Here is a 27,483-nt window from a genome sequence, read left to right on the forward strand (position 1 = left end):
TTCTAATGTGCTAGTCAACTTATTGTCAGGGTTTGCAGAAAGAAAGCGAAAGTGTGAATTAAAAGCTGTGCACGTCGCACCGACAATGATGCAGTAAGCATTTAGCCACAATAATATTTTAAGTGAAGAGACAGAGGCAACTCAAAAGAAACCTCAAATGATGTGGGTAACGGAACTCTGGTTCTCACACACTGGAATTGGGGGGGAGGGGAGGATTCAGCATCGCCACCCCTCCGGAAAACATCGAAGTGGGCCCAGGCCCCGGAATACCCCCCACTCCTAACCCCGTAGTTTGGGCCGATGATAGTGAATGTACTGAAATATGGTTGCGTGTACCACCCCAAATGCTATTTACGAGCTGTCAGACACATCGTAGTAGAATACTCCCGTGTCATTAAAAAAATTTTGCACTATTTCTTCTTTCGATGCGTGTTGAGTTCCGCTAGTAGTGTTTACACGGTTTTTGCACTGGTTCGCGAAGCCTCTTGTCTGAAGCCTCTTTTACGTCATATGTATCTCAAAAAGTGTAAACGCCCATAATTTTACTAGCGGCAACAAGTTATACTTGTTGCTTCCAGTTTTTCGTGTCACAACGTCTTAGTGTTGCATTGCGTATTATTTGCGTAAGGATAAAAAGAACAGGATGAAAAAGACAAAGACAAAAAAGGACGTAAAGGCGTACACCGAAATGTCGGAGGTAGCTGCCGTCACCGAGAGTATCCAAAATGGCTCCACAGTGGCTTCCCGCAGCACTCTTCTCCAAGGCGTGTGGTACCGGCACTATGCTGTCACAAAGCCCGTCAACATAGACCTTAACGCACTAATTCTTTTACATATATCTGCACTTATTACCGAAAGTGCTGAGCACGTGATTGTCTAACCATAATCTCCTTCATCTGGGAAGTTATTAAACTTGTTGTCTTCCTGCATACTCTTCGTTTTTCTTGCAAAGGTTTTCGGAATAGTTTTGGGGTTTCAAACAGCGCAAGTCAAAGGAAACTAATGCTGAAATTATTCGCTCATGCGTTCTTCTCTTGCCGCCCGAAGTTCTAACAGCTTCAGTGGCGTCAAGACAGCCCTACTCTTGCCTGTATCAAAGCTTTCACTTCAGAAACAGGAGGCAAGGATTAACTCTGGTAAAGTCAATGAACAACGTTCCTGCTTAAATTTCTTGCTGAATATGTCACCTCGAACATGGATGAATCATCGCTAAGGAGAATGATTTCCCGCCACTACTGATAAGATTTACTTCCGAACAACAGGTTGTTTCCAGTGGGTTTTTGTTAAAATCCTATATCTATGCGCATATTATGCCGGTATTCTGGTGTTCGCCAACAGACTACGGCCACAACGAATGTTCTCATCGACAGTGAATTATGCGCCGATGCAGATGTCCTGGCTGACGCAATGCAAACCCTGTCGCTGGTTTGCGTCTGCTGTGAGCCAGACCGGGTCCAAGAGGCTCTAGAGCTGCAGCGAAGACTCGTTTCTATAAAGGTATGTACCAAGAATGCTGGACATGTTTAACAATTTTTTTCCATCGCTGCTTTAAATTGTTGCTTGGATCTTCCATCAAAAAATTTTTGTACAGAAGGTAAAGCTTCATATTGAAGCAGAGAGGTAAATTCAATTGTGTCATCACCACAACAAACATTAAGAACGAGAGGAGGGGGTTGGTGGAACTTTTGCAAACAATGTCGAAATTTAATAAAGACACGCTAAAGGGGAACACGAAGTGCGTTTCGACTGATTGAATATTATTTATAAAACCTCTGAGCATTTCCTCGCCGAAAAAAAATATTTTATTTGCGAAGAACAGGATTTTTTAACCGTCATAGGAACAACTAACCGCTGCGACTTTCATCAACGAACATTCTTGCTTTTGTATTTCCCTTCTTTAAGCAACACATAACCATGCTGTAAGCAAAATCGTGCTAATATGGCAAGAAAACAAAATTACACCTCTCAGATGCTAGCCTGAAATGCCAATTGAATTATTATTCTTACGTTAATTGTTCAATTTAGTTTAATAGGGTATTTTCATTATGGAGTGCTTGGAGCTTCGAATTGAAAGGAATCGTAGCGGCAGCAGCATCGGCGTCGCACGACAGATGATGTAGACGCTCGCGTCTACACGAGGCACGAGCGCCTGACACGCTCCGGCAGGGGCTAGCGTTCCGAAAGAGATTATTAAAAGAATGCTAGGCTAAAAGACCGAGTGTCGGTTCTTCCTCTCATGCGAGAGTCCGTGACTTTACCAGTCTACGTGGTTGCTCGTCGCCCCAGTTTGGTGACCCCGAACGTGATACTGCCATACGTTCCTGTGGTAGAGACGACCATGGACCAGACCAACGCTACGAGAGCTCAATGCCAGAACCCTTCCGAGGAACGCGGTGAGCCCTCCTGTTCCGCCATCGCTGTCCGTCTCCCACAGTACTGGGACCGGCATCCTTCGGCATGGTTTCTTCAGGCCGAAGCGAAATTTCAAGTCGCTGGTATCCGCTCTCAAGCCTCGAAGTTCCATTACGCCGTCGCAGCGCTCTAGCCCGCCGCCATTGACGAGGTAGCCGATTTGTTGAACTCCCCATTGTCTGCCGCCGCCTATGACGATCTCAAGGCAGCACTGCTACAGCGCACAGCAGCTTCACAGCGTTCTCGCATCCAGCAGCTTCTGTCCGCTGAAGAACTCGGCCACCAACGCCCTAGTCAACTTCTTCACCGAATGAGCCAGCTGCTCGGAACAACGCGAGATCCATCGACGGCACGCTGTTGCGCAAACTGTTTTTGCAACGACTCCCAGATAACGTGCAGATGGTCCTGGCGACAGCCTCTACCATGGAGCTTACCGGACTTGCCGCTTTGGCCGACAAAGTCATGGAAGTAGCCGCCCCAACCATCGCAGCCACATCACCGTCTCCGGGTGACAATACAACCACTCTGCAAACTCTTCCCTGCTCTTCCGCAGTGCAATCTCCGCTCGACTCATTGTGTGAGCGCCTGGAACGCATCATCTGTGGAGCGGAACATCGCCGCACATCTCGTCGCCCACGCAACCGTAGTTGCAGCAGATAAAGATGCACGGGCACCCGCAATGAAACCTCAACTACAACGCCTGGCGTTTGCTACTACCACCGCCGTTTTGGAAACGACGCTCGTCGCTGTCGGCGTCCCTGCGCTTGGCAGGGAAACAGGCAGGCCGACCTCTAACGGCGACGAGTGGTCCGGCCCAGGACACAAGTCGCCTTTTCTACGTGACGGACAGAGTTACGGGACAACGACTCTTAGTCGACACAGATGCTGACGTCAGCATTCTTCTCACAAAGCACTCCGACCGAAAAGCGACACCTGTCTCGTTTTTGCAAGCCGTCAACGGCACCAGGATTCCAGTTTTTTCGTCACGCTCCGTCATGCTAAACCTTGGCCTTCGACGAGCGTTCCGCTGGATTTTCCTGGTTGCAGACGTCCGTCGAGCAGTCATTGAAGCAGACTTCTTGCATAACTACAAACTCCTTGTGGACATCCAAGGACTCCGTCTCATCGACTCCGTGACCCAGCTATCCGTTCCCGGTGTCCCATCATCAGGCACATCGCCCATAGCACCTATTTCTGCCATGCTTGACGAACCTTTCGCCGCGCTCCTACGCGAGTTTCCCACTTTGACGCGCCTGCCGGACTGGACGCAACCGGTGCAACATGACGTGTACCGTCACATCGTCGCCTCCGGCCCACCGGTTTATTTCCGACCCCGGCGATTGTCCCTGGAGAAACTGAAGATCGCTCGCGCGGAGTTCGAACACATGCTGCAACTTGGAATCATCCGCCCTTCCTCCAGTAACTGGGCATCACCACTTCACATGGTACCTAAGAAGACGAGAAACTGGCGCCCATGCGGCGATTACCGAGCACTAAACAATGTCACAGTTCCTGATCGCTACCCTCTACTGAACATTCAGGACTTCACGGTAGCGTTGCACGGTGCGACAACTTTTTCTAAGATCGATCTCGTTCGCGCCTATCATCAACTACCGGTCGCTGAAGAAAAACATTCCCAAGACCGCCATCACCACACCCTTCGGTCTTTTAGAATTTCTCAGCATGCCTTTCGGTTTAGGGAACACGGGCCAATCCTTTCAGCGTTTCATCGATTCCGTCAACCGAGGTTTGCCTTTCGTTTTTGCATACATTGACGACCTTCTCGTCGCAAGCTCTTCGGCAGAAGAAGATCTTCACCACTTGCGGTTGTTGTTTTCACGCCTTGCCAGTAAAGGAATTGCCATCAACGCCGCCAAGAGGGAATTCGGTCAAACCGAACTCGAGTTCCTCGGTCATATCGTCGACGCTAACGGCATTCGACCACTGCCGTCCAAGATCCGCGTCATCGAAAACCTTCCCCGACCGACCACACTCACCAAGCTTCGCCAATTTCTCGGATTCGTAAATTTCTACCGCCGATTCATTCCGGAGTGCGCACGACTAATGGCTCCGCTAGACGCTCTCCTTGTAAACAAACGCAAACAAGTGCTTCAGTGGACTGAAGAGGCCACCGACGCTTTCACAAGAGTCAAGTCTGCCCTCGCCGACGTCACGCTGCTTAGACATTCAAAGCCAGACGCACCCACTGCGATCATGACCGACGCTTCAAACACCGCCGTTGGTGCCGTTCTGCAGCAATTCATCGACAATGAGTGGCATCCACTCGCTTTTTTCTCCAAGAAACTGAAGCCTGCGCAGTTCCGCAACAGCATGTTCGGCCGTGAATTACTCGCTGTTTACCTGGCTATCAAGCATTTGCGCCATTTCCTCGAAGGCCGTGCATTCACTGTCTTGACTGACCACAAGCCCCTTGTGCACGCAACGAATCGTTCGGCGTCCTGTTAATCACCCCGCGAGATTCGACACCTTTCCTACATCTTCGAGTTTACAACAACGCTCCGCCACATCAAGGGCACCGACAACGTTCCAGCCGACGTTCTGAGTCGTGTGAATGTTGTTTCCACGTTGTGGGGTGCGTGACTCTCACGCCTGCCCTGAGATCTAGTTTTCCCGCATGGCTCGTCTCCTGCAGGGCGGCTTCGTCCGCCGCGTGGCCTGGCGCCCGCGGCGGTTGGAGTGGTACAAGCGCGCTGGGAGAGATGGCGCGAGCGCCGCGCCGCTGCGGGGTTGCTCTGGCGTCGGGAGACAAGGCGCTCTGGCTGTTGGGTTCGAGACAGCAAGCGGGACGGCCGTGCCGCATGTGCAGCGACCCTCTTCCCGGCGGGTCGGCGCACGGCGGGGACGTCTCCCGCGTGCGCGCCGACCCATGCTTCTGCGAGACCGCCTCGCGTGGCCGCCCTCGAACGCGCCACAATTCGCGTGACCATACACGCGAACGACCAGGCCTTGGGATCCAGCATGGGGCAAACATATTCGCTCGCTTCCGGTCGCGGTGAGTCAGACTTCTAGATTTGTCGCGCGCCCATCGGCATGTTTTGTGGATAGCAACTCGGCTAGCAGGCGCTGATCTATGAAAGGTGCAATAAATGCCCTTGTGATTGTTTGCACTACTGTGTTGTCGTTCCTTTGTCCCAAGAGCACGGGTGTGAGAGACGCCACAACGTTGACATCGGAACCTTTCATCATCGAGGCCGACTTACTTGCCAGTGAACAGCGTGACGACACTGAACTTCATACACTCCGGAATTCGTCAACGTCCCTGAAATTGGAAGACGTCGTTGTGACCCCATATGGTACGTCCGTCGTCTGCGACACTTCTACCGACAAACCTAGACCATACATTCCGGCACCCCTCCGAAGACGTCTATTCGAATCCGTGCACAACCTGCCGCACCCTGGCATACGCGCGACACAGAAGCTTCTTTCCAGTCGTTTCGTTTGGCCTCGGCTAAACACGCAAGTTCGCGATTGGGTTCGCTGCTGTTTGTCGTGTCAACGTTCGAAGATCCAGCGACACCCCATTCCTTCTGCCAAGTCTTTTCTTCCACAGGATGCTCGTTTTGAAACCGTACACCTGGACCTCGTCTGCCCTCTACCACCTTCGGAAGGTTACTGCTACATACTGAAGTGCATCGACCGTTATATACGGTGGCCAGAAGCTACACCTGTATCTGACATCTCAGCACCCACTGTTGCAGCAGCTTTCGTGCCTACGGGGATCGCAAGGTTCGGCTGCCCATCCACAATAATCACAGATCGCGGTTGGCAGTTTGACTCAGCACTCTTCAACGAGCTACTCTAACTACTCGGAATGATATGTTTTCGCACAACTGCTTACCACCCGCAGTACAACAAACTAGTTGAACGTCTTCACCGGCATCTCAAGGCCTCTTTTATGGCACATGAATCGCCAGAGAAGTGGGTCCTGCATTTGCCCCTCGTCTTGCTTGGCATCAGAGCCGCACTCAAGAGCGACCTAGGCTGCTCCTGTGCTGAGCTAGTTTACGGCACTCACCTACGTCTTCCGTGCGATTTCTTTGTCGCCACCCCCAAAACGCCTATGCCATCACCTGCCGAATACGTTGCCGAACTGCAAGCCTTCTTCAGCCGAATACGCCCCGTGCCTACATGTTCACAAGAAGCAAGGTCCCCGTACGTTTCTGCCGCACTCACCTCTGCTACCGACGTTTTCGTGCGTAACTGTGCCATGCGGAAGCCCTTGCAACATCACTACTCCGGGCTATATTGTGTTCTAGAGCGTCGTCCGACGACGTTTTTTGTCAATGTCAACGGCCGATCAGACACAATTGCCCTCGAACGTCTCAAACCGTCCTACATCGAAGCACCCGCGCCATCAGCTCCACCAATATGCGACGCCACCCTGCTGCATCCTTCGTCGCCGCCTGCGCACGTGACGCCCAAGACCAACGCCAAGACACGCCGCGTCACGTGGACTTTCCATCGTTTGTCGAACTTTCCTCCTCTCTAGGGGGGGAGCCCTCTGTAGCGGCAGCAGCATCGGCGTCGCACGAGAGATGACGTAGACGCTCGCGTCTACACGAGGCACGAGTGGCTGGCACGCTGCGGCAGGGGCTAGCGTTCCGAAAGAGATTATTAAAAGAATGCTAGGCTAAGAGATCGAGTGTCGGTTCCTCTCCAGCGAGAGTCCGAGACTTTACCGGTATACGTGGTCGCTCGTCGCCACAGAATCTTTTAGCATTTAAGTGTGCTCTGTCGAGCTCCAGCAAAAAGTCTGTCCGATGTGCGTACGGCACGCAATCATCATTACGCTAATTTCCTGGAGTTCGAAAAAAAAGTTTATGTTTATTGGGCTGATAATTAGGCGTCGGCAAGACTCTTGTAATCCATTTTGATTTATTTGACATATAGCTCAGTGCTTTTCTTACAAATGTTCTCTGAAAGCTTTTAAATTTAGAAGTGGATTTGTAGATAAGATAGTTGGCTTCAAAAAATTGTTAGGGAACCTCGTGCTATTGTTGCTCAAAACCAACGAGTCGTACAATGAGATTCATGCAAGATAGCATCTAATCGCAGTATTGTGCAACGATAATAGTGAGTGTGCTGTTTTGTGGCACAAAAACCAAATACAGCCAAAGAGCACCAGGCCAGTGATTATCAGTTTGCAGTGGAGCGATAAATTATGAGATGAAGGTGTGACTTGACTGTAAAGGAGCCTAAAGAAACGGTAAAACCAGTATGTAATAAAATTACGGCAATGGCTAATGAGGTGGGTACTGTGGACACCAAATATACATGTTGATAAAACGATGATACGCTAAAATATGCCACAGGCAAATATGTGCAAGAAGTGCGACCCGCAGTATTCGGTAAAAGCAGAAAATTGATTCTGAGGTTTTACGCGGGAAAACCGCGATTGGATAATGAGGCACGTCGTAGTGAGGGACTGCGGCTTGGTTCTGACCACCAGTACATCAGTATCGTGCCCCCAATGCACGGGACACGGTCACTTTTCCATTCCGCCCCCAGTGAAACGCGGACTCCGCGGCCGGGATCTGATTACGCACCCCCCCCCCCATCCTGCATAGCAGCGCAACTGTATAGCCGCTAAGCCAACGCGGCGGGTAGACAATAAAACCTATAGCCACGTATGTAGCCATATAGCTTAGTGGCCACAGGACTCATGGCCTGAAATAGTTCGCTAGAACTAATTGTCCTAGCAACACGCACTACTGAGTTGCATCTATAGTTACAATCTGTCTCTATATAAAGGTCACGGAATCATCATCGCGCCAGTTTCCTGGCATTCAGGAGACACGACGCAACACTGTCAGGTGGTGGGAGCTGAAAGCGGGGACGGTCAAATAACGGTAGGACGACATGAACGGCGGACGGAGGGACTGCTCGCGTAAGGATGGGGGGTTGGGAGGAGTGGTTGGAAAGTGCAGGGCGGAGGGAGACGATGCGCCCGTACCGCTAAGGTCGCATTTTTTTCGTCACATTCATTTATATTTATTTACATGGTCGCATGCACTTAGTCCAGAAATGCCACTCGATAATCGCACTCGCTGAATGCGTGTATTCTTAATTTTTGATGACGAGTATTGGGGCGCACGTGTGCGTTGCCGCCAGAGCTCTAAAGACGTAGTTTCGCCGCATATTCACTTAACGTCGCCTCGGATACACCTAAGACGCCTGGTAGCCTCCGGGGAGCTGTTTAGGCGGCGCAGCAGCACAGGCCTCGCGCGCTTACTATTGCTGCCATTGCTTCGTACCTCGAGGAAAACAGTAATTAAAAGTTTACAGACACTTTAGCATACGCTAAAGATCGAAAATGAAAGTGAAAGCCTGCTCGCTTACGGGACATTCATTAAGTTACTTTGACATCCTCATTCAGTTGCGATGTTACTCCCTATTACTTGGTTTCTCATTACTTCTGCTTTCTTTCACTGTAGGTTTAAGTTGTTTGTCCTCCGAGGACGTGCTTTCCATCACGCGACACAGCTCGTTCGGTATGATGAGACAAAATGGAGCACACCTTCCGTGCCACGTTTTATACGAGGCGCCACTTCATCATACGGGTTTTTACAGCGGAGCTGGTGTACGCTCGGTACTGGCGGTTTGTGTGCGTAGGCAAAAAAGACGGCGGTCACCCCAGAGCTAAAGGAGCTAAAGCATAAAGCAAAAGCGTTTAACCAGGTATGCCCCAGCAGCATCTAATCGCTAGAAGTAGCAAAATGTGTTGTGATAAAGAATATCGTAATAAAAGAAAGTAAAAGCGGAATAGACACCGTTTAGTATAGATTGTTGTTTGACGTTACGGGCTCTATAGGCAAACCACGTAACCTGATCTCCCCCAGCTCCTTTCTACTCGTGCAATGCGGAGGCCGCGTGTGGTGAGGTCTTCAGAAGAACAGCGCGCCTACAACAACACCATCGTGAACAGAAGCGGGAATTTGCGGGGCAACGGTGGGCGGCCCGTAATGCGGACGAAGACCGAGCCCCGAACGCCAACCATATGCACCTTTAGCTGGATAACCCCTGCCGACTCGACATCCATCGTAATTGTGTGTGATTTCAACATAGATGTGTATCGGCCAGACGGATAGTGGTTCGCGGCGTTTCACTTGGAAGGGTTCGGCATTTCATGTTACACAACATTTGTGTGACCACGATGCAAGATGATTCGTGTATAGACCTCACGTTGGCCAAGAATATTTCCAGTGGCGCCACAGAGCCACTGGCCCTATATCATAGTGATTATAAAGCGATGGTCTCCTTGGTGACGAAATAATAATACCGAGAAAGCAAACAAAAGAAGGTTAAAAATAAAGAAAATTGTTCAATATGCAATTTAATAAAACAAAAAGAAACTTGAAAAATGAATGTGATTGTGCTATGTGTCTTTTATTTTAAATCAACATAACTATTATCAACATACTTATGATTATATATACGGCTCCAGTGATCATCAACCTTCACGCAGTGTACTGGCTCTGAATCTTTTTTATGGCGCTCCTAATCGAATGTACACTTAGAGACCATGTGATAGGTCTCGATAGATATGGGAAGACACATATTTGACATTTGATTCACTTTTTTTGCCTTAGATTCGCATTAACTGATATTTGATCCGCATTATTTCATTTTACTTCACCTAATTAAGCCATCTCATTCCCATAACTTATCTTTGATTCACATTTAACACCTCTTAATACACATTTAAACGTATCACCTCTCGTACCTTTTATTGTCATTACTGCATTACTTCACTGAAATTACCTAATCGTTCGCGTAATTTACCTTAGACTCACATTTAACACTTACAACACTTAATTCACATTTAAGCGTATCACTGCTAATCATTTATGCAATTTAGTGTTTAAGATGTCACTTCAATTTTTTTTTTCTAGATAGTATTAGTGTGTAGCTCGTACTATCTTGGTCTTGAGCGTCAGCATGGGAGCCCGTGGCATTCGGCACTATATATATGTGTAGTCTGACGATGGTGACGAAATGTTTTGTGCATGCTCACTGGTCACTTGAAATCTGGTGCCATAACGCCGCACGGTAGTCGGATTTTTCGACCCATGAGTCATCTAAGACTTCCACAGTAATAAAAGACAGTGCAAATTTATGAAGTAGCATCTGTAAATGCGCTTCTAGGAATACACGTTTCAGGCTCGCGTTATGACAAATTTCTGTGAAAGAGATCAGCATTTTTTTCTCCTATTTCCAATTTATTTCGCCTGGGTAATATCGCTGCATAATTACTTCGATTAGGGACGTCCAATAGGCAGTGGTACGCAGTCCTCGCCAGCCTCTCCGCTTAACTTAGAAGCGCTCGCCGAGCGTACAACAAACCGCAGTCTCTGTTGACATCATTAGCAGTTCATAGTTTATGCAAGAAGGCAAAGGGTTAAGCCGTCCTAAGTATAAACCAGTCTTGCGACTACGAAATTAACAACTTTGTAGCCTGCGAAGATAGCCATAGTGCTAGAACGACGTTGCAGCAACCGCAAAACAGGTTGCTTTTGCTACCGCCTGTTTACACCTTTTGCGCAAGGAGCCGCTGTTGGCAAGTCCTTCAGATTATACGGCTCGTAAAAGGTAATGGTTCCGGCCACTTAACTTGTCACAGTGAGGCAGGTTTCCAGCTTGATTGACACAGCAGCCCTCCTGTGTTTTTATCTGTCTTCCCTTACGATTTTCACAGTCGAACTGTATGTAACAAGGATCTAGGCATTTCTTTGTCTCCGTTGACCGGAAACTCAACCAATCACAGCGGAAGGCACACGCCGTGTCCGCCACTCGGTTTCTTGCAGCACCATCAGATGGCACTCGCCTGCATCCACATCCTCAAGCGTGTTTCAGTAACAATCGCGGTCGTACAAGCTGCAGTGGCCGGGAAGCGGCAGCTGCAGCTTATCTATATGTAAAAGAACTGTAATTTTGCAGGGTTCCAGCGCCGGCGTGCTTGAACGCCGGAGATCATGTGTTCCTCGGAACGCTTGTTGCCACAGAAAGAGCTTGAGCTGCGTGCGCCGGGCGCTACCAAGCACAGATGCAAGTGCGCCTATTTCAGAGTTGACGATACCGTGCCATTTTCTTCGCTTTTTCATCGAATGAGGTCAGCATATTTGAGTAACGCATTTCTGAATTTGTATGTATTTACATGCTTGTATATATATTTAAGCATGTCAACCCTGCTTTGATCTGGTATCTGGTGGCGGTATTAATGAATGACTAAATAAATAATTCAATAAATAAATACCGCAGCGCCTCCTGGCCAGCGTGGGTTCCCTCTACGTTAAAGGATACTATTGACGCTAATGGTAACGAAGGTACAGTTTTTTACAGCCAGACAGCGAAGCACATGTATCTTCATTTCCATGCTGCTGTAATAAACCAAGTCTTCATTAGATTTCTAACGAGGCTCTGAGCAAACGTACAATTCCGTCGTCAGAGGCCACATGGCCAGTATATTATTGGAATCATCACTTTAGGGTGCCTAGAGCGGAAAAAGTTGATGCCGCTTTGGAACATTAAGCCTCATGAACCTATAAATCAATCAATCGAAATATATGTCACGCATAGTTTTGAAGTACGAGCACATCAATACTTTACAGCCAACCTGTTTGTTACAGAACTCTCCAGTTTCAGCAAAATCTTGCTAAAACATAATGGCGACACAAAACAGTGTTAACTCATGTTGCTTGTAAGCCAGCATATTAAAGTGAACGTTTAAAGGCTTTAGGAGAGGCGGTTACAAAATTGCCTTATCAAGCTGTTTTAATGCATGGTTAAGAAGTTGTAATGTCGGAGCTTGTTAAGCTTTCTTCCCCCCCCTCCTTCCCATCTTATAGCTGCAAGGTACATCCCTATAATTTTCAATAGATTTCCTGTGCTACGACGCATAAATTTATCTACCCATGCTTCCTGACAAACGCATTCTCGACATTCGTCTCTTGATTGAATTGCAGCACATTATAGCACTGGACGAAACGGCGCATAATATGGTTGGCGCAACGAACACCGTAATCACATGGAATGAGCTGCTCAAGAAGGGCCACGGTGAAGGAGGAGCAATGCCACCTCCTCCCGAGTATCGAGAAAACCAGATCTGCTACATGGCACCTACAAGTGGCACCACTGGCAAACCGAAACTGGTTGTGCACTGCCATGAGTCCTTCCTGGCTATCGTTCAGTCAAGCAGGTTAGCTTTTTTATGCTTTAGCAGTCTATAAGGTACTCCACGCAGTTTCATGGGGCTATGTATGTATGTATGTATGTATGTATGTATGTATGTATGTATGTATGTATGTATGTATGTATGTATGTATGTATGTATGTATGTATGTATGTATGTATGTATGTATGTATGTATGTATGTATGTATGTATGTATGTAACTGCTTTCTCGCCTACCTGAGTCACTGGGTAGCCTATGGTCGAATAGGCAGCGTGTCAGGCTGCTGTGCTGAGGAAAAAGGGGTTCGAAACCAACCATCTGGCCACCTTCCGTCACTGAGTATGTAGAAGTGTGTACATATCTGCCGCTCTTGAACTAACATGGGTCGCTGTAGGTGCAGGACTACATATTTATCTCTGTTCGAAGAAGCCCTTTGACGCCGACTTGGAGTACTAGGTTTGTGCCATTCATTCTGGGCTGGTCTTCAGTGAACCTCTTTGATGCGAACATGTGTCACTGGGCACGTGCCACCCAGTAGCTGTGTGTCGCTCTTCATTGAACATCTTTGACGCAAACTTGGATAACTGGATGTGTGCCAGAGGGGTGGTGCCAATGACGAAATCAATTTTTTTGATGCTGAGTGGAATAGAACATAAGTCACATTTGAGCCTCATGTGATGTGCTTCACTCGGCTCCTGCTTTTTGCCAGCTTTTTAGGGTGTTATTCTAGCGTGTACCCTTGAACTGTCCACATTTTCGGATTCGTGAAGTCAAGAGTAACACGCCGATACCCGAATTTTATGGGTGGGTGGACTTTTCTGACATTTCTTGCCGTTTTTCTTTCAGCTATGCCGTCACTGTGCGTTAAGCCTAACCATGTTAGGGTTGGCGCGGCGAGGCATCGCTAGCCCGCCTCTTCTCGTCGGAGGCTCTTCTACGGACTTTGCGATGGATTGTGAGGCGGAAAGGAAGTTTTTAGCCCTCGAGGACTTCACTAAAGAATCCGCATGGCCGCTCGTTGCCGCCAGACGTTCATCAATGAGAATGAGAAACGCAGCCAATGCCAGTGCGATAAACGTTCACCATAACAGCGGTTCCAAAGCTAGGGGCCGCGCCGGCATTGCGGGCACTAAAATAAAATCATTCGAGGGCCCAGGATCCCTCCGCTGCCCAAGCAAGAGGCAAAGATCGTCGTGCGGCCCAGGGGAGGCCCGTGTATCTGCAAGTTAGGACCTACCGCAGTCGCCGACACCATATGGCTGGCTGCCGGGCTCGATTCGGCGTAGCGGTACACGGACACGATGTGTCCCAACTTTCAACAAAATATAATGGTGATCACCGCACCCAACAGGTACAACGCTGCACGCTACGTGGACATCCAGGGCATCTCCTCCATCGGTCAATATTTTGACGTGAGCGCTTACGAGGCCGCCCCTCACTCCACGCGCAAAGTTGCCATCTGAAGCATCTCCGTCACCGACGGCCCCGCGGAAATCGACAAGAAACACATAAACCCGAGAAATCCCACTGCGCTGGGCGCCAAAAGAATCAAGAACACCGGCACCATGGGGCTCTTGTTTGAGGGGTACCGGGCGCCAAATTTTGTCTCGTACGGCAGCACTATCGTCAGGTGCACTTTATTTCGCAAGGAAATGGACGTGAATTACAGCTGCGGCAAACACGGGCACTGCTCCGACGTCTGCCCTTCTCCCAACGATGCCATCTGCAGAGGAAGCGGAGAAGCAAACACTGACCACAGACACTCACCATAGATGCGATCCCAAATGCAAGCTGCGTGGAGGCGACTACCTTACCGCCGCCAAGCAGTGTAAGCGAAGATTTCAAACGCCGTATCCCGCCAGGCGCGGACGGGGGGAACGCTCCCGCGCCCTCAACGCCGAACAATTCCCGCCCATGAAGTGCGCGAATCAAGCCCGGCAAGCATCACCTCAACGCCGATACGGTCGCAGCAGCTCCCGGTCCAGGGGGAGATCCAGTTGTCGTGGGCGCTCCAGGGGTCGGCCCAGAAGCCGCTCCGTCTCCAGGGCCAGGTCGAGGTCAAGATCTGGAGTCCAATCCAGATTCAGGTCCAGATCCGGTTCCAGGGGCCGCGTGGGTTCCAAAAGCCAGCCAGCATCCGGACCTCAGGCCGTCTCCACACGTTGCGGGAAGCAGTCGACCCTCGTTTGGGAGGATCTGGCACGTCCCAAGCCAGGCGCCAATACCGAGGCTGCTCCGGCACCTCGTAACGACCCGCCCCAGAGCGAGCTAGGAATGCGGAAGTCATTCGCTTGCGAAAACAGAACAACGACCTCAATAACACGATCAAGAGGCTAGTTAACGAAATTGCAGAGATCAGAAAACTCGTTTCGAATGTGTCGGGTAAAAGTGCGTCAGGCAGGGCCACAGAGACTTCAATGCCACCTCCGGTAAACGGTACTGCAACGTCCTCCAAACGCAGGGCAGTAGTCAAACAAACAGGTGAATCGGGAGCGTTATCCGCGGATGCCAGCGAGATTAAGCAAACTCTCATTGGACTGGCAGACAGTCTCAAACAGGTCACCGCTTGCGTCAGTTGCCTCCCTGATAACGTTCGCAAAATTGAGGTTGCGCTCGGAAACCCTGACAGGGGGCTCGGAGCTCTCGCAGATTGCATCGACGCCATTGAGGCGCGAATGGCTTCATCCGCTTCCGTCAAACAGCTAACCATTCCCACCATAGTAAAGAAAGCTAGACTTTAGTATCCCACCAGCGCGGCGACGGCAGGTCCCCGTCTTTGCGCAGCACTAACTGCCCCGTTAGGTGGTGGTCCATCTGGTCTGCCAAAATAGATAGATCAAAAGAGAGTTTTCGCATTTGGCAATGCAACTGCAGGGGGTATTGTAACAAAAAAGCCCGTCTGAAGCAGGTAATTGACTCCAGGAAACATTAGTCTACGCCGCTTCGCTCCAGGGCTTCAGGGCCGTGTCGGGCCAGCCCGGGGGGCGAGGAATTTGCACCTTGATCGAGAAACAGCTGACTCATCTCACCCACGAGCTCAAGCTGGCGAGTGGTGGAATAGAATAGGTCATGCTTGAGATCCTACTCGACGTACTGAGGCGGAAAGAGCGCAGAAACAGCGTGTTCCTCCTCAATATCTACAGAAACCACAGGAACTCGCGCCAGCAGTTCAAGACCATCCTCAAGAAATCGACCGACTTGGCCGGCCCTGGACCCTTGTCGTCGTCGGTGACTTCAACGCATCGTAAGGCACCTTGGGTTACGTCTACGGCACTACCAAGGGGCGCCACCTGTGGCAAGACACCAATGAGATGGACCTCACTCTGGTCACTGACAAGTATTTTCCTACGCGCATCGGCAACTCCATCACCCGGGACACGACACCCGACCTCGCCTTCGTCAGGACTGCTGATGACGTGGGCTAAGAGAACACCGCCAGGCAGTTCGGCAGCGACCTTTACATTCTCAAGATCAACTTCAAGGTGTCTCGGAGTAGGGCCAGGGAGTTCACGTTCATAGATTGGGAACATTTTCGAAAGATTCGCGTAGAACCTGGCAGAGCCAGGGCAGCCATCACTGTCGAATAATGGTGCGAAGGCGTCAGAAAGGACCCTTCCGCGGCCACCAAGAAAGTGGTAAGCAATCTCGACGTTGAGCGGATAGACAGCAGACTCGCCCGCGTGATCGAAGCCGAAAACGCCCTGCTGCGCCGATGGAAGGGTCAAAGGCTCAATCGCAGACTCCGAAAGAAGATCTCGGAGCTCAACAAGGTCATTGATTACCGCTGCAAGGTGCCAGTTAAGCCAGAGGCATACGTTGGCCGGGGCCCTCCACGAAGCCACCAAGTCTCACATGGTCGATGAACTCGCCTCAAAACTCATAGAGAAGTACCTGACCGTCCGTCGCGACGAAGATCCGTAGACCTAACTCTCGGACTACCGAAACCCTCCACGCCTCGAGCTGGACGAAGACTTCTCCGTGGCCGATTTTAGACAGGCCATCTTCGCACTTAAACGCAAGTCTGCGCCGTGTCCGGACGGAGTCACCAACAGAAAGCCGAGGAACCTCAATGACACGTCTACCATCTTTGTGACCGACAAGATCAACGAGTCCTGGTAGAGTGGCGTTGTTCCTGCAGAATGGAAGATGGCCTGCGCGGTGCTCATTCTCAAGCTCAACAAGGCACCAAACATCGAGAACATCAGGCCGATTTCTCTAACCTCCTGCCTTGGTAAGGTCATGGAGCGCTTCGTCTTCAACCGGCTCAACAGGGACCAGGAAGACAACGGGGTTTACACGTACAATATGATCGGCTTCCGTGCTGGACTCTCGACGCGGAAAACAGAAGAGACTCAGGCCTTAAGATTGGAAGCCAGTCTCCGAAAGCAGCATCAGTCGTGGATATTGTGACGGGGTGGTGATACCCAGGGTCGACGTTATTCGGGTCCTGGGCATGTTTGTCGAATACAACGTCGAGAAAGGAACGGCTCTCCGCAAGATCTTCACAAAGGCGGACAATACTTTCCGCCTCGTTTGCAGAATTGCAAAGCGGCACCGAGGCATGAAGGAAAACAATCATCTCAGGCAGATCAACGCCTTCGTACTATGCCACTTCACGTACACGATTTCTTTGCACAACTGGCTCAGAGCGAAGCGAGACAAGCTCAACGCATTAGAACAAACTTCGTCGACACCGCGGAGTACAGCGATGGGAGACCTTTGCCATCGTTGAGGTCGACTCCAGCGGCGAGATTTCCAATAGCACCTCCATTCGCACTTCAGACCTCGGAGTCGCCGAGCAAGCCGCGATCGCCATCGCCCTGCTAGACGGTCGTGGGCCCGAGATATTTAAGCAATTCGAAAACTGAAGTTCGGGCTTTTCAAAAGGGTTGCATCGCCAAGCACGCTGGTCGTTTTCTTAGCAGCTTAAGTCAGTATGCTCACACGCATTATTCAATCCACTAGTTTTCCGCTCACGTAGGGTCGGTCGAGGGTGCTCTCCCGCACCTAAATGAGTCTAGTCACGAGGCTGCGCGTGATTTCACCGACCGCGCTTCCTCTGTAAGGAGCGCCGACTCCCTTCCTCCCTACGGCCACAGGGACGCTCCCGCTACTCACGACGAGGTTATTAAATTCTTCTACATGTCTAAAAGGGTCTTTCCACCCCTTCACCCCAAGTTCAATAGGGCGGAAGCTTATCACTTAGACTTCTACAGTCCAGCACATATCCGTGTCTGTCCGTTCTTCGCGAGGTTTACCCCGACGTGTATCGCGACGACACATGCCCGTTCTGCGGTCAGACCTCCACTCTAGCGCACATGCTCTGGTAGTGCAGGTGGACATACCCCATGTTCATCAAGGAGGAGTGGGACCTGCTTCTGCATAGCACCACTCTAGAAAAGCAAATCCTGGCTGTCTGGCGTGGCCGCGACCGAGCCGGTGGGCTAGATTTGCCAGTCCCGACGTAGGACTAGCCGGGAGTGCGACGAGTTCGCGTCCTCGCCGGACCTGCAATAATGTTTCTTCACTCACTCACTCGCTCTCAAGTCGCAAGGGTTTATCAAAGGGAGTAACTCGACGCTTTAGTAGGCTGCGCCACAAATGCACTGACATGCCGCTTTTCAATGAACGTCATTTACTCCAACGCTTTAGTGAGCGGCGGCACCAATGAAGTGGGTACGTGGCGCTGCTCAATAAAGCTCTCGCCAAACTTGGGCCATTGAGTATGTGCCATTGGTTGGCGGCAAGTGTGGTAACGATTCTCAAAGCCCGCAGGCACCGGCGCCCCACAGTTATTGTCTCGGATACCATGCGTCGACTTTCTCGTGTGCCACTATACGGGGCATAGAGAAAGAGAGAGTAGTTGTGGGGAGGAAGAGGCAAAATGGCGCAGGGTGTTCAGAATGAAGCCTGCGAAAAGATCTAGGTGGCAGCATGACGTGTTTCTCTGAGTTCACGCGCACCGGCGCACCATGCATTTCGGAGGCCACGCACAGACTTCGCGGCGGCGGCGCTAGATGGCGTCCTCAGCAAGCACGAAACATTTTGTGGCGAATGGACGTGCTTTTTAGTGCTCCGTGGTGGCAACGAATCATAGGTTTTTGTGCATGCTTTGACCTTCCTTCAATTTTTGATTTGCTGTTTTTTGCCTGTAAATCGTAACTGGCTTCAACAAGTGCAGCCGGGTGGGACGTTGAGTGTTTGTAGCCCTTAAATGGTAGCTTGTAGGTGACAAGACTAATAGCTATTAGTGGTTTTACTGTGCGTGTTTGGTAGGAAAATGAGAAGGTGGCCGCGTGGTTGAGTGCGTGCGAGAGCGTCATATTTTGTATCTCGGCGGCATTGATTGCTTTTGAAATAGTGGTGAGAGTTGTTTTGCGACATTTTGAGGATTCGGATCATGTGCGTATCGGTTTTTGCTGAAAGGCACGTGCTCTGCATTATTATATAATTATAGTATTTGCACCAGAAAAAGCCGTGCAATACATGGCAAGCAAGTCGGGAAAGCAGGCAGTGCGCGGGCGGTCCCTCAAGGCAGATAAGGGGATGGATGAGAATGGAGAAAGAATCTAGTCAACCGGAACACACTGTGATGTCAATACTAGGTTGCAGAATATGGAGCTTTCCAGGCAGAGCTTGCCAAACAGGTGGAGCAGCTCAAGATTGTCAAACAGCCAAAAATTCAAACGACTAAATAGGACTTGACGCAGCTGAGGAAAAGATGAACAGGGACGCCATTGTGAACGAGAATATGCGTGACAATGAAACGCAGTCACCCCACGAGAGAGAGCGCTAGCAAAGTAGGGGGAATGGGTGCAACGTGGTGAAGGGTTAGTTGGAGGCTACATAAACATGCAGAGCGGCAGAAGAACAGAAAATTGGGCAGATATTGAGGAGCAATAAATAGAGAACAAATAGGGGTGTATGCGGTGGCAGAAACGCACCTGAGAGATTCAGAAGAGCTGCCAGTGTTTGAGAATTATGTTTGGGAAGGGTACAACAGAACTAAGTCGGCAATAAAGAGAACTGGAGTCGGAATGCTGATCCATCAGTGAGCCAAATGGAAAAGAGTAAATTCAAAATGTCAAGAGCATCTTTGGTCATCAGGTACAATGAGTGGGAAAAAACTAGCTGGGCCTTATGTAATTGTGGACGGGAAATAATTGCACAGAGAAGAATGAAGAGCTAGAGGAACGCATAAGCGCTGATATTAAGGTTTCGCGAATGGTTCTGAAATTATCCTATTAGGTGATATGACTGCCCACATACAGGATTTATATGGCTATACCAAGAACAACGGTAAGCCAATGCTAGACCTTTGTGAGCAACATAACCTCGTTATTGTTAACACAGGGCCTAAGTGTGAAGGGCAAATCACGTGGGAAGTGAGAAACCTGCAATCAACCAATAATTACTGTCTGATGGCAGAAGGAATTCATGATAAGTTAAGAGGTCATTGATAAGGAAGGGTATATCAACATAGGGAGTGACGATAAAATTGGATATGTACGATATATGAGTGCAAAATGGCCAATCCAAATTTGAACGCTGAAACAATAATAAATATAGTCATCAGAGTCCAGGAAGAACTTGGTAAATGGCCACATAAAGAGTGGGAATAAAGTGTAATAAGTGTAGGAGTGTAATAAGGACATAAATACAGAAAGAGAATCAACATGTTCGTTGAAAAAGGAAAAATGAACAGAAAATCTGGTGGAACAGGGAGATACGAAAAGCGATCGCTGAACGACAGAAAGCATCCCAAGAGCACAGGCACGAAAAGAAGGCACTGTTGTCGCAGGATGACGTAACAGTAAATGGGAAATATACCGGGAGAAAAAGTATATGGTTCAAATACTGGTGCAAGCAAAATTAAAACGTGAAAGTGAACGTTGGATGTCGGAAATACGTGAGAAAAAGAAGGCCACACCTAGAACATTTTCATCATCATCAGCCTGGTTACGCCCACTGCAGGGCAAAGGCCTCTCCCATATTTCTCCAACAGCCCCGGTCATGTACTAATTGTGGCCATGCCGTCCCTGCAAACTTCTTAATCTCATCCGCCCACCTAACTTTCTGCCGCCCCCTGCTACGCTTCCCTTCCCTTGGAATCCAGCCCGTAACCCTTAATGACCATCGGTTATCTTCCCTCCTCATTACATGTCCTGCCCATGCCCATTTCTTTTTCTTGATTTCAACTAAGATGTCATTAACTCGCGTTTGCTCCCTCACCCAATCTGCTCTTTTCTTATACCTTAACGTTACACCTATCATTCTTCTTTCCATAGCTCGTTGCGTCGTCCTCAATTTGAGTAGAACCCTTTTCGTAAGCCTCCATGTTTCTGCCCCGTAGGTGAGTACTGGTAAGACACAGCTATTATACACTTTTCTCTTGAGGGATAATGGCAACTTGCTGTTCATGATCTGAGAATGCCTGCCAAACGCAGCCCAGCCCATTCTTATTCTTCTGATTATTTCCCTCTCATGATCCGGATCCACAGTCACTACCTGCCCTAAGTAGATGTATTCCCTTACGACTTCCAGTGCCTCGCTGCCCATTGTAAATTGCTGTTCTCTTCCGAGACTGTTAAACATTACTTTAGTTTTCTGCAGATTAATTTTTAGACCCACTCTTCTGCTTTGCCTCTCCAGGTCAGTGAGCATGCATTTTAGAACAACATTTTAGAACCACATAAAATTATTACGCAGGAAGTCTACAACAATACAACAGCATATCATAGACGAAGACGAAAACAGACTGGAAGGAGAAGCGGCAACAAATTACATCCGAAAAATAACAGCCAAAAGGGGATTACAATCAGGACTCGATGCGAACCAAAGGTTAGTGGGTCGCTTCCCATTAGGAGCTCACGGGAAGACTACAAATGATACTGTGCAGGGTGATATGGGCTGGACTAGTTTTGAAGTGAGGGAAGCTCACAGCAAAATTGAGTGTGAAGAACGACTGAGGAATATTAAAGAATGTAAATGGGCTGGGAGAGTTTTGAAATATCTGTACAGGAAATACATTGATTCACAGTGAAAGGAAAGAACTAGGAAGCTTACCAGCAAGTATGCGGCCTGTAGGGTGCGAAACACAGTAAAAGAGAACGTCAAGCGGAGTGTCAGAGAGGCCGAAATAATCTCATGGCTGGCGCCAATGGAAAAGAAACCTACCATGAGTAACTACTTAAGCGAAAAAAAACGAAATTGGGAAAGAAACAATTTATGATAGCTCAAAGGGAAGCTCATTACTTTTTGAAGCGAGATCGGGAAGCCTTAGAACACGCACTTATAAAGGGAGATATAAGGAGGAAGAACCATGTGCTTGCTACGGTAAAGCTAGGGAAACTATGGAGCATGTTTTATTAGAATGTGAAGACGCCTACCCAGCGGTCGACTTAGGCACTACTGACCCCTTTAAAGCCCTTGAGTTCAGCGAGAGCACGGAAAACTAAACATGTCCACAATAGGGATTAGTAAAAGGCGATTGGAGGATTTGTGGAATAAAAGCAGGCAAACGACAATAACGGAGACGTACAAAATCAGAGTTCGCAATAGGGGATCAGAAAATTTGGTTGTTCGAGTTCATAGCGTTTCTTTCTCTATTTCTTTTTTCATTGGTTGATCTATGTAGGACATTAGGCAGTGTAATAGCAAGCCACCGCCGCGTTCCCAAGGGGACGCTCATAACATCCATCCATCTAAAAAGGAATCCCACCACAGTACACGCCTCACACATAACTCGTTTCGAAGGTAGCAATACGTTGTCTCGCTATACTGATTCAATGCTAAGCACATTACTCGCGCTAGTCGTCGCAAGATGGGCTGTTCCATATTGTTTTTTCGAAAGGGTAAGGACTTTCCGCTTTTTCGAAACATACACAGAGAGCAAGTTACATACCTGAATACGGTTTTTCTTTCTTTTATCTTCCAACTGATACGTTTATGGCTCTCAGCTGTACCACACAAAAGCGCCCTTACATTCCATCCAACTGCTAGAACCTCATTTGACACGAATAAAGCAAATGCCCTTACATGCCTTTGGCTAACTAGGCCCCAGCATGCTCGAGAATCTTTCCCAACCTTCCAGCCAAAAAGGGTCGCCCAACTTACCCCTCCCCTGACACCATCCTGGATTATCAGTATAGTTATTCTCTCTCTCTCGCTTTCTCGGTTTAGTCGCACCATTGAACCTGAATGCCCTGAAGCACATGCATGTCCCACAAGACGACTAGATGCACTGGCTAACAATCTCGGGGCTATTATACTATACATACAAGTATACCCAAAAAATTGTTTCTGTGGGAGGGGTAAAAGCAGCACCGACTCCTAACAAATAGGTCCGCTTCCGTACAAAACCAAACAGCCCATGGACCTTCATACCATTGTCGGCGTGGTTAAGTGGTGGTAAAAATCCAACCTCGGCCAGAGCGTATGCAACATGACTTGTTTGCAATAATACCGAAAACCTAGGGCACATATGAGCAGTGGTTTATGAAAACTGCATTCTACTGTTTTAAAGCAAGAATTGGTCCGTCATAGATTCAGTGGGTGTGAATTACCTTATCAAAACGTTCCTGTTTTGTTAACGGTCGACGGATGTGCGAAAGTAAACGGCAAGGCTTCAAAACAAACCAGTTCGGAGCGAGCGTTTCTTGATTCACCCGCTCCTGCGTTTGTCCCTGTCTTTTAATTTGCGCGGACATATTTTCATCCTACAAGGTAAGCCTATCGAGGCTACTTTCGAGGACGAGCGTTGAAAAACCTTCCTCTAAAGATACGTTAACGCCCGCTAAAATTTTGTTCGCAAAGGAAATCACAGTGAGAAATAAGCTAAATGGTGTATTTGACCATGACAACTCGCCATGTACTTTGAAACCGGGAACGCTCACTACTGCATGACAGTGCAAAGTGCGACTAAATATTTTGCTCTAAACGTTGCTTTTCAAATTGACGTTGTGTCTTTTCATTCCCTACCACCTCTTTTTCGTTTTTTTTTTCGTAATTAGTCCGTGCTCACCATGCTAAACCCATATAAGAACAGGGTGTCTAATAGAAACCTTCGTTTAATCCTGCGCCTGACTTCATGTGTCTTTGCGTTTCCTTACTCCGTATTTAGCCATGTGCCATATATTTATCGTATTTAGGAGACTGAACCTTAGGTATTAGCGTTTCTTTTTTGCGTAAAACCTCTTCCGAGTTGACTGCAGTGTAACTATGCGGCTCAAGTTTAAGCAAAGTTTGGCTATGGGCTAGTTCGTATTCCACTGTTTCAAAGATCCCTTATAGCACATACATACAAATGTCTTCATCATTCTTTTGGTTCCTTGTCTATGTATGCGCTATACGTGATTTTTGAATCAAGTTTCAGATTGCGTTTGTTCCATTATTTATATGAGTTACTGTATTTCTCTTTTCACTTGGCATTCCATTGAATGTAGAAAATAAGCATTAGGTACCGCTTAAAGGGGCTAACATCATACAAACAATGTATGAACAATATGAGTATACATTATATGCTAACTATACCAACATAAGCCTTATAATAAAGGCTACCACGTGTCTTTATTAAAAAAACAGTATGCGTCCTTACTCTCCATTTCAACCACATCCATGTACTGCAATGAAAGGCATGAGTCACGTAGTGGCTTCAGCCAAACGAAACGGTCAGAACGGAGAACCTGAGCAAGGACTCGTCTATTGCCCCCCGCTGACCACCCCCTTTGTGATACCGACTGAGTGCAAGCTTCATGCGTAGATCAGTGGAACGTAATGGGCGAGCCACTAACTCGTCTTTCAAACACGTAGCTCGTTTTCTTACTTAACACTAGTCATAGCTTTCGTTGCGTCGTGCAGTTATGCCCACCGAACCGAAAAAGTACTATTTTCTCTTCGTCTTTGCCGATTCCCAGCCACCCTGGGCACATGCGTCTAGGTCCAGAAGACTTGTCCCTCTGCACATCGTTGTTGGTCCACACATATGCGCTTCTTTGGGGTGTCTGCAAGCCTATCGCCCAGGGAGCGTCGACCGCCTTTATGGAGACCGCCGATGACAGCGCTATACTGGAGGCAATTCACAAGCACAGGGTAAGCGTAAATAATTAGGTCAAAACCCTGGGTGGGGAGCCGAGGCACGAAATAAAAGAATAAAGGCAAGGCAAGGCAGACAACTTGAATGGACAACATCTTCGGTTTGCTACTTTTGTAAGAGAGAAATGCCGGGAAGGCAGAAAAATACGAATAGAGAAAAGAGAAAACACGTCAGTTTCAAGATAACAGGGAAGAGCATTCACCACAGGCCATACCGCTCAGCCAGAGTTTCTGCCAACAGGTAAAGTTGCTTGTATCGATGCTCAAAAAGTGTTAACTCAAGTGACTCATTTCAGTTCTTTTTTTTTCGCAGTTTAGAGCGGTGGTGAATAATTTTAGTGATAGGGCTATACGGGACTCCATGTTATCTAACCTTCCCTGTCGGGCCTCGCTCTGACCAAATATATTCTCGTAGATATTAAAAATTATTAACGTCCGCATGAATAACTACAACACCAACAACTACATTAAGGTTTTCACGTGTTATCAATGGTTATCAATGTATACCCAATGAACGACGTGAGTCCAATAGATCATTCACATAAAGAAATAATCCATCCTTTAGATAAAATTGAATCCAATCCTATGCTTTTTCATTGACAAAAAGCTTTTTATAACCTTCGTCATGTTAGTAAAGGCGTAATGTCTCGGAGCGTAGCACGTGTTGCTATTTTTTGACAAAGCTCCTAATGCTTCTCTAAGAATCGACTCTGTACACGTATAGATTATACTAGAGGTGACATTGATCGTTCTCATCTCGTCAATCCTGAAATCAGGTTAGCGATGCCAACACCTTCAAAGCAACCTTAGTACATTACTGGCTGAATGTTGGGCTGAAGATCTTTCCCCAGTCATTGAAGCTATTAGTCAAAATCGAAGTATAATTGCTTGCTGAACAAAGGTAAATGCAAATAATTAACATATATATGATATTCGGCAGCGACATTCCATTATTTGGATGATAGGAAGCCAGTTGTCTCTTGCCCTCAAAAATACAGCTGTTCAGGTGCGTCCCAAGCACCTTAAGTATGTTCATTGTGTGAAAGAACAACCGTCAAGAACGCTTTCCATATCATATTGACTTCACATCAAGAAAATTGGCGTTACTTTTGTAGTTATGTTACTTTATTGCCACTTTCACGTTGTTTATACTTTAACCAATAGTTTAGTTTGGCATGCTTCACTTGCATTGCTGCAGTGCTGCATTGCTGCATTTCGGCAAATCCGTACTGCAGAATACTGAAAGGTGGACGAAGTTTCACGAAAAGGAAATGCTGTCATCTACTCAACAGTGGAACGAAGTTACAGAGTAAACATATGCAAATATTCTTTCTTTCTTTCAGAGAAACTTGTAATTCTTCCTTTTGTAACTTCGTGCTATACCCACGAGTGGATCACAATGTTTCCCTTTCATTACTACGTTTTGCATCACGTACATCTCATGCTCGAAACCTATTTTTGGTGCAGAGATACTCAAGAAGCTATCGTTTTAAGCAACACAAAAATTGAATTCAATTGCGTTCTCTATTGACTTGTGGTCACTATTTAAACAACTGAAGAAGCAAATACAATTCAAGGACAAGCTGATGCATTAACTCTACGAAAAGAACAAATGCTTCAAGCAAATCCAGGCGTGCATTCCGGATAATATTATGGTCTCTTGGATCACACACGGAATGCCTTATCTAAGAAGTTAGATGTCGTTCTAATTAGCGGAAAAGCCGCCACATGCCGCATGAATCTTTATGTTATTTTTCACTTATTCCTTTCTCTTCCTGACTTGTGCAGACAAAAAGACTTTGGTGGTGGCCTTTACTTGCTTACTCAGATTCATTGACCCTCCGAAACAACTGTTGAAAAGACTTAAGCACTTCTTTGCCAGAGCGGTGAAAAAAAATGAAACTTATGCAAAATCTTCAAGATATGGACCTTAAGTTTTCTTAAACCCGAAGAATTATCTCATTTTTAGTATCCGAGAACCATCAGGGGTGAATTGAACACATTATGTGAGTGGCTGCTCATTCGTGCCATTAAGCGACGTTGTGATTAAATACCGCGCTTGCATGTGTCAGAACCACTATCTTATCATGAGACAAGCCGTATCGGAGCATTGCGGGTCAATTGTGACCGGCTGGGTTGTTTAACGTGCAGCCTATGCAGGGTAGAAGAGCGTTCATCCATTCCACCCCATTGTAATGTGGTCTCAGCAGCCGGGATCGAATCCTCCACCTCACCACGCTCAACACCGAAACGTCGTAGCCACAGGGCTACCGCGGGGGGTCGGCGCATTATAATGGCACTCGCAAGCTAATGTTAGCAGCCTATATAAAAATCTGCAAAAATACGCCATAATCATCGGATAAGGGTGCTCTACACTAAAGCGAGACAGTAACTGGACTGTTGTAATTGCTGCGGAGATATTCATTTTTGGTTCCCGTTGCCACTGAGTTACGTGGTGTTGCTTGGCAAATGACAGTGGAATTATGTCAGGAGGCGGTTGATAACGGGTACCATGAGATTGAATAGAAAAAGTTTCAGAAGCCAATTAAATTACGAACACTACCAATTTCTGAGACGCGCCCATTGCCGTTATCCAGGTTGTCTCAACTATCATGCACCAAGATTAAAAAAAAAAACGCAATTGAAGTACTTGAAGACAACCTAATACACATTTTTTTCAGCGCAGTGGAGTAGCCCCCAGTAAATGTATCGCTACGGAGATTTAATTAATTTTAATTACGTATCCAAGTCGACGAGTACTTCCATAAATATCAAAGTGTCAATGAA

The 27,483-nt window shown here is 47.8% G+C and overlaps 1 protein-coding gene across 3 annotated transcripts in view; it reads left to right on the forward strand.

Annotated features, from left to right (window-relative positions):
• Positions 1-27,483, forward strand: part of LOC142583266 (uncharacterized) — a 98,854-nt gene that overhangs the window by 45,301 nt on the left and 26,070 nt on the right. For all 3 annotated transcript variants that reach the window (XM_075693658.1, XM_075693656.1, XM_075693657.1), the window contains exons 4-6: positions 1,391-1,497; positions 12,396-12,628; positions 24,519-24,693. In XM_075693658.1, the coding sequence (XP_075549773.1) occupies positions 1,391-1,497; positions 12,396-12,628; positions 24,519-24,693 (515 nt within the window). The remainder of the gene's footprint in view (positions 1-1,390; positions 1,498-12,395; positions 12,629-24,518; positions 24,694-27,483) is intronic.

This window comes from Dermacentor variabilis, chromosome 5, assembly GCF_050947875.1.
Source record: "Dermacentor variabilis isolate Ectoservices chromosome 5, ASM5094787v1, whole genome shotgun sequence".
Taxonomy (NCBI): domain Eukaryota; kingdom Metazoa; phylum Arthropoda; class Arachnida; order Ixodida; family Ixodidae; genus Dermacentor; species Dermacentor variabilis.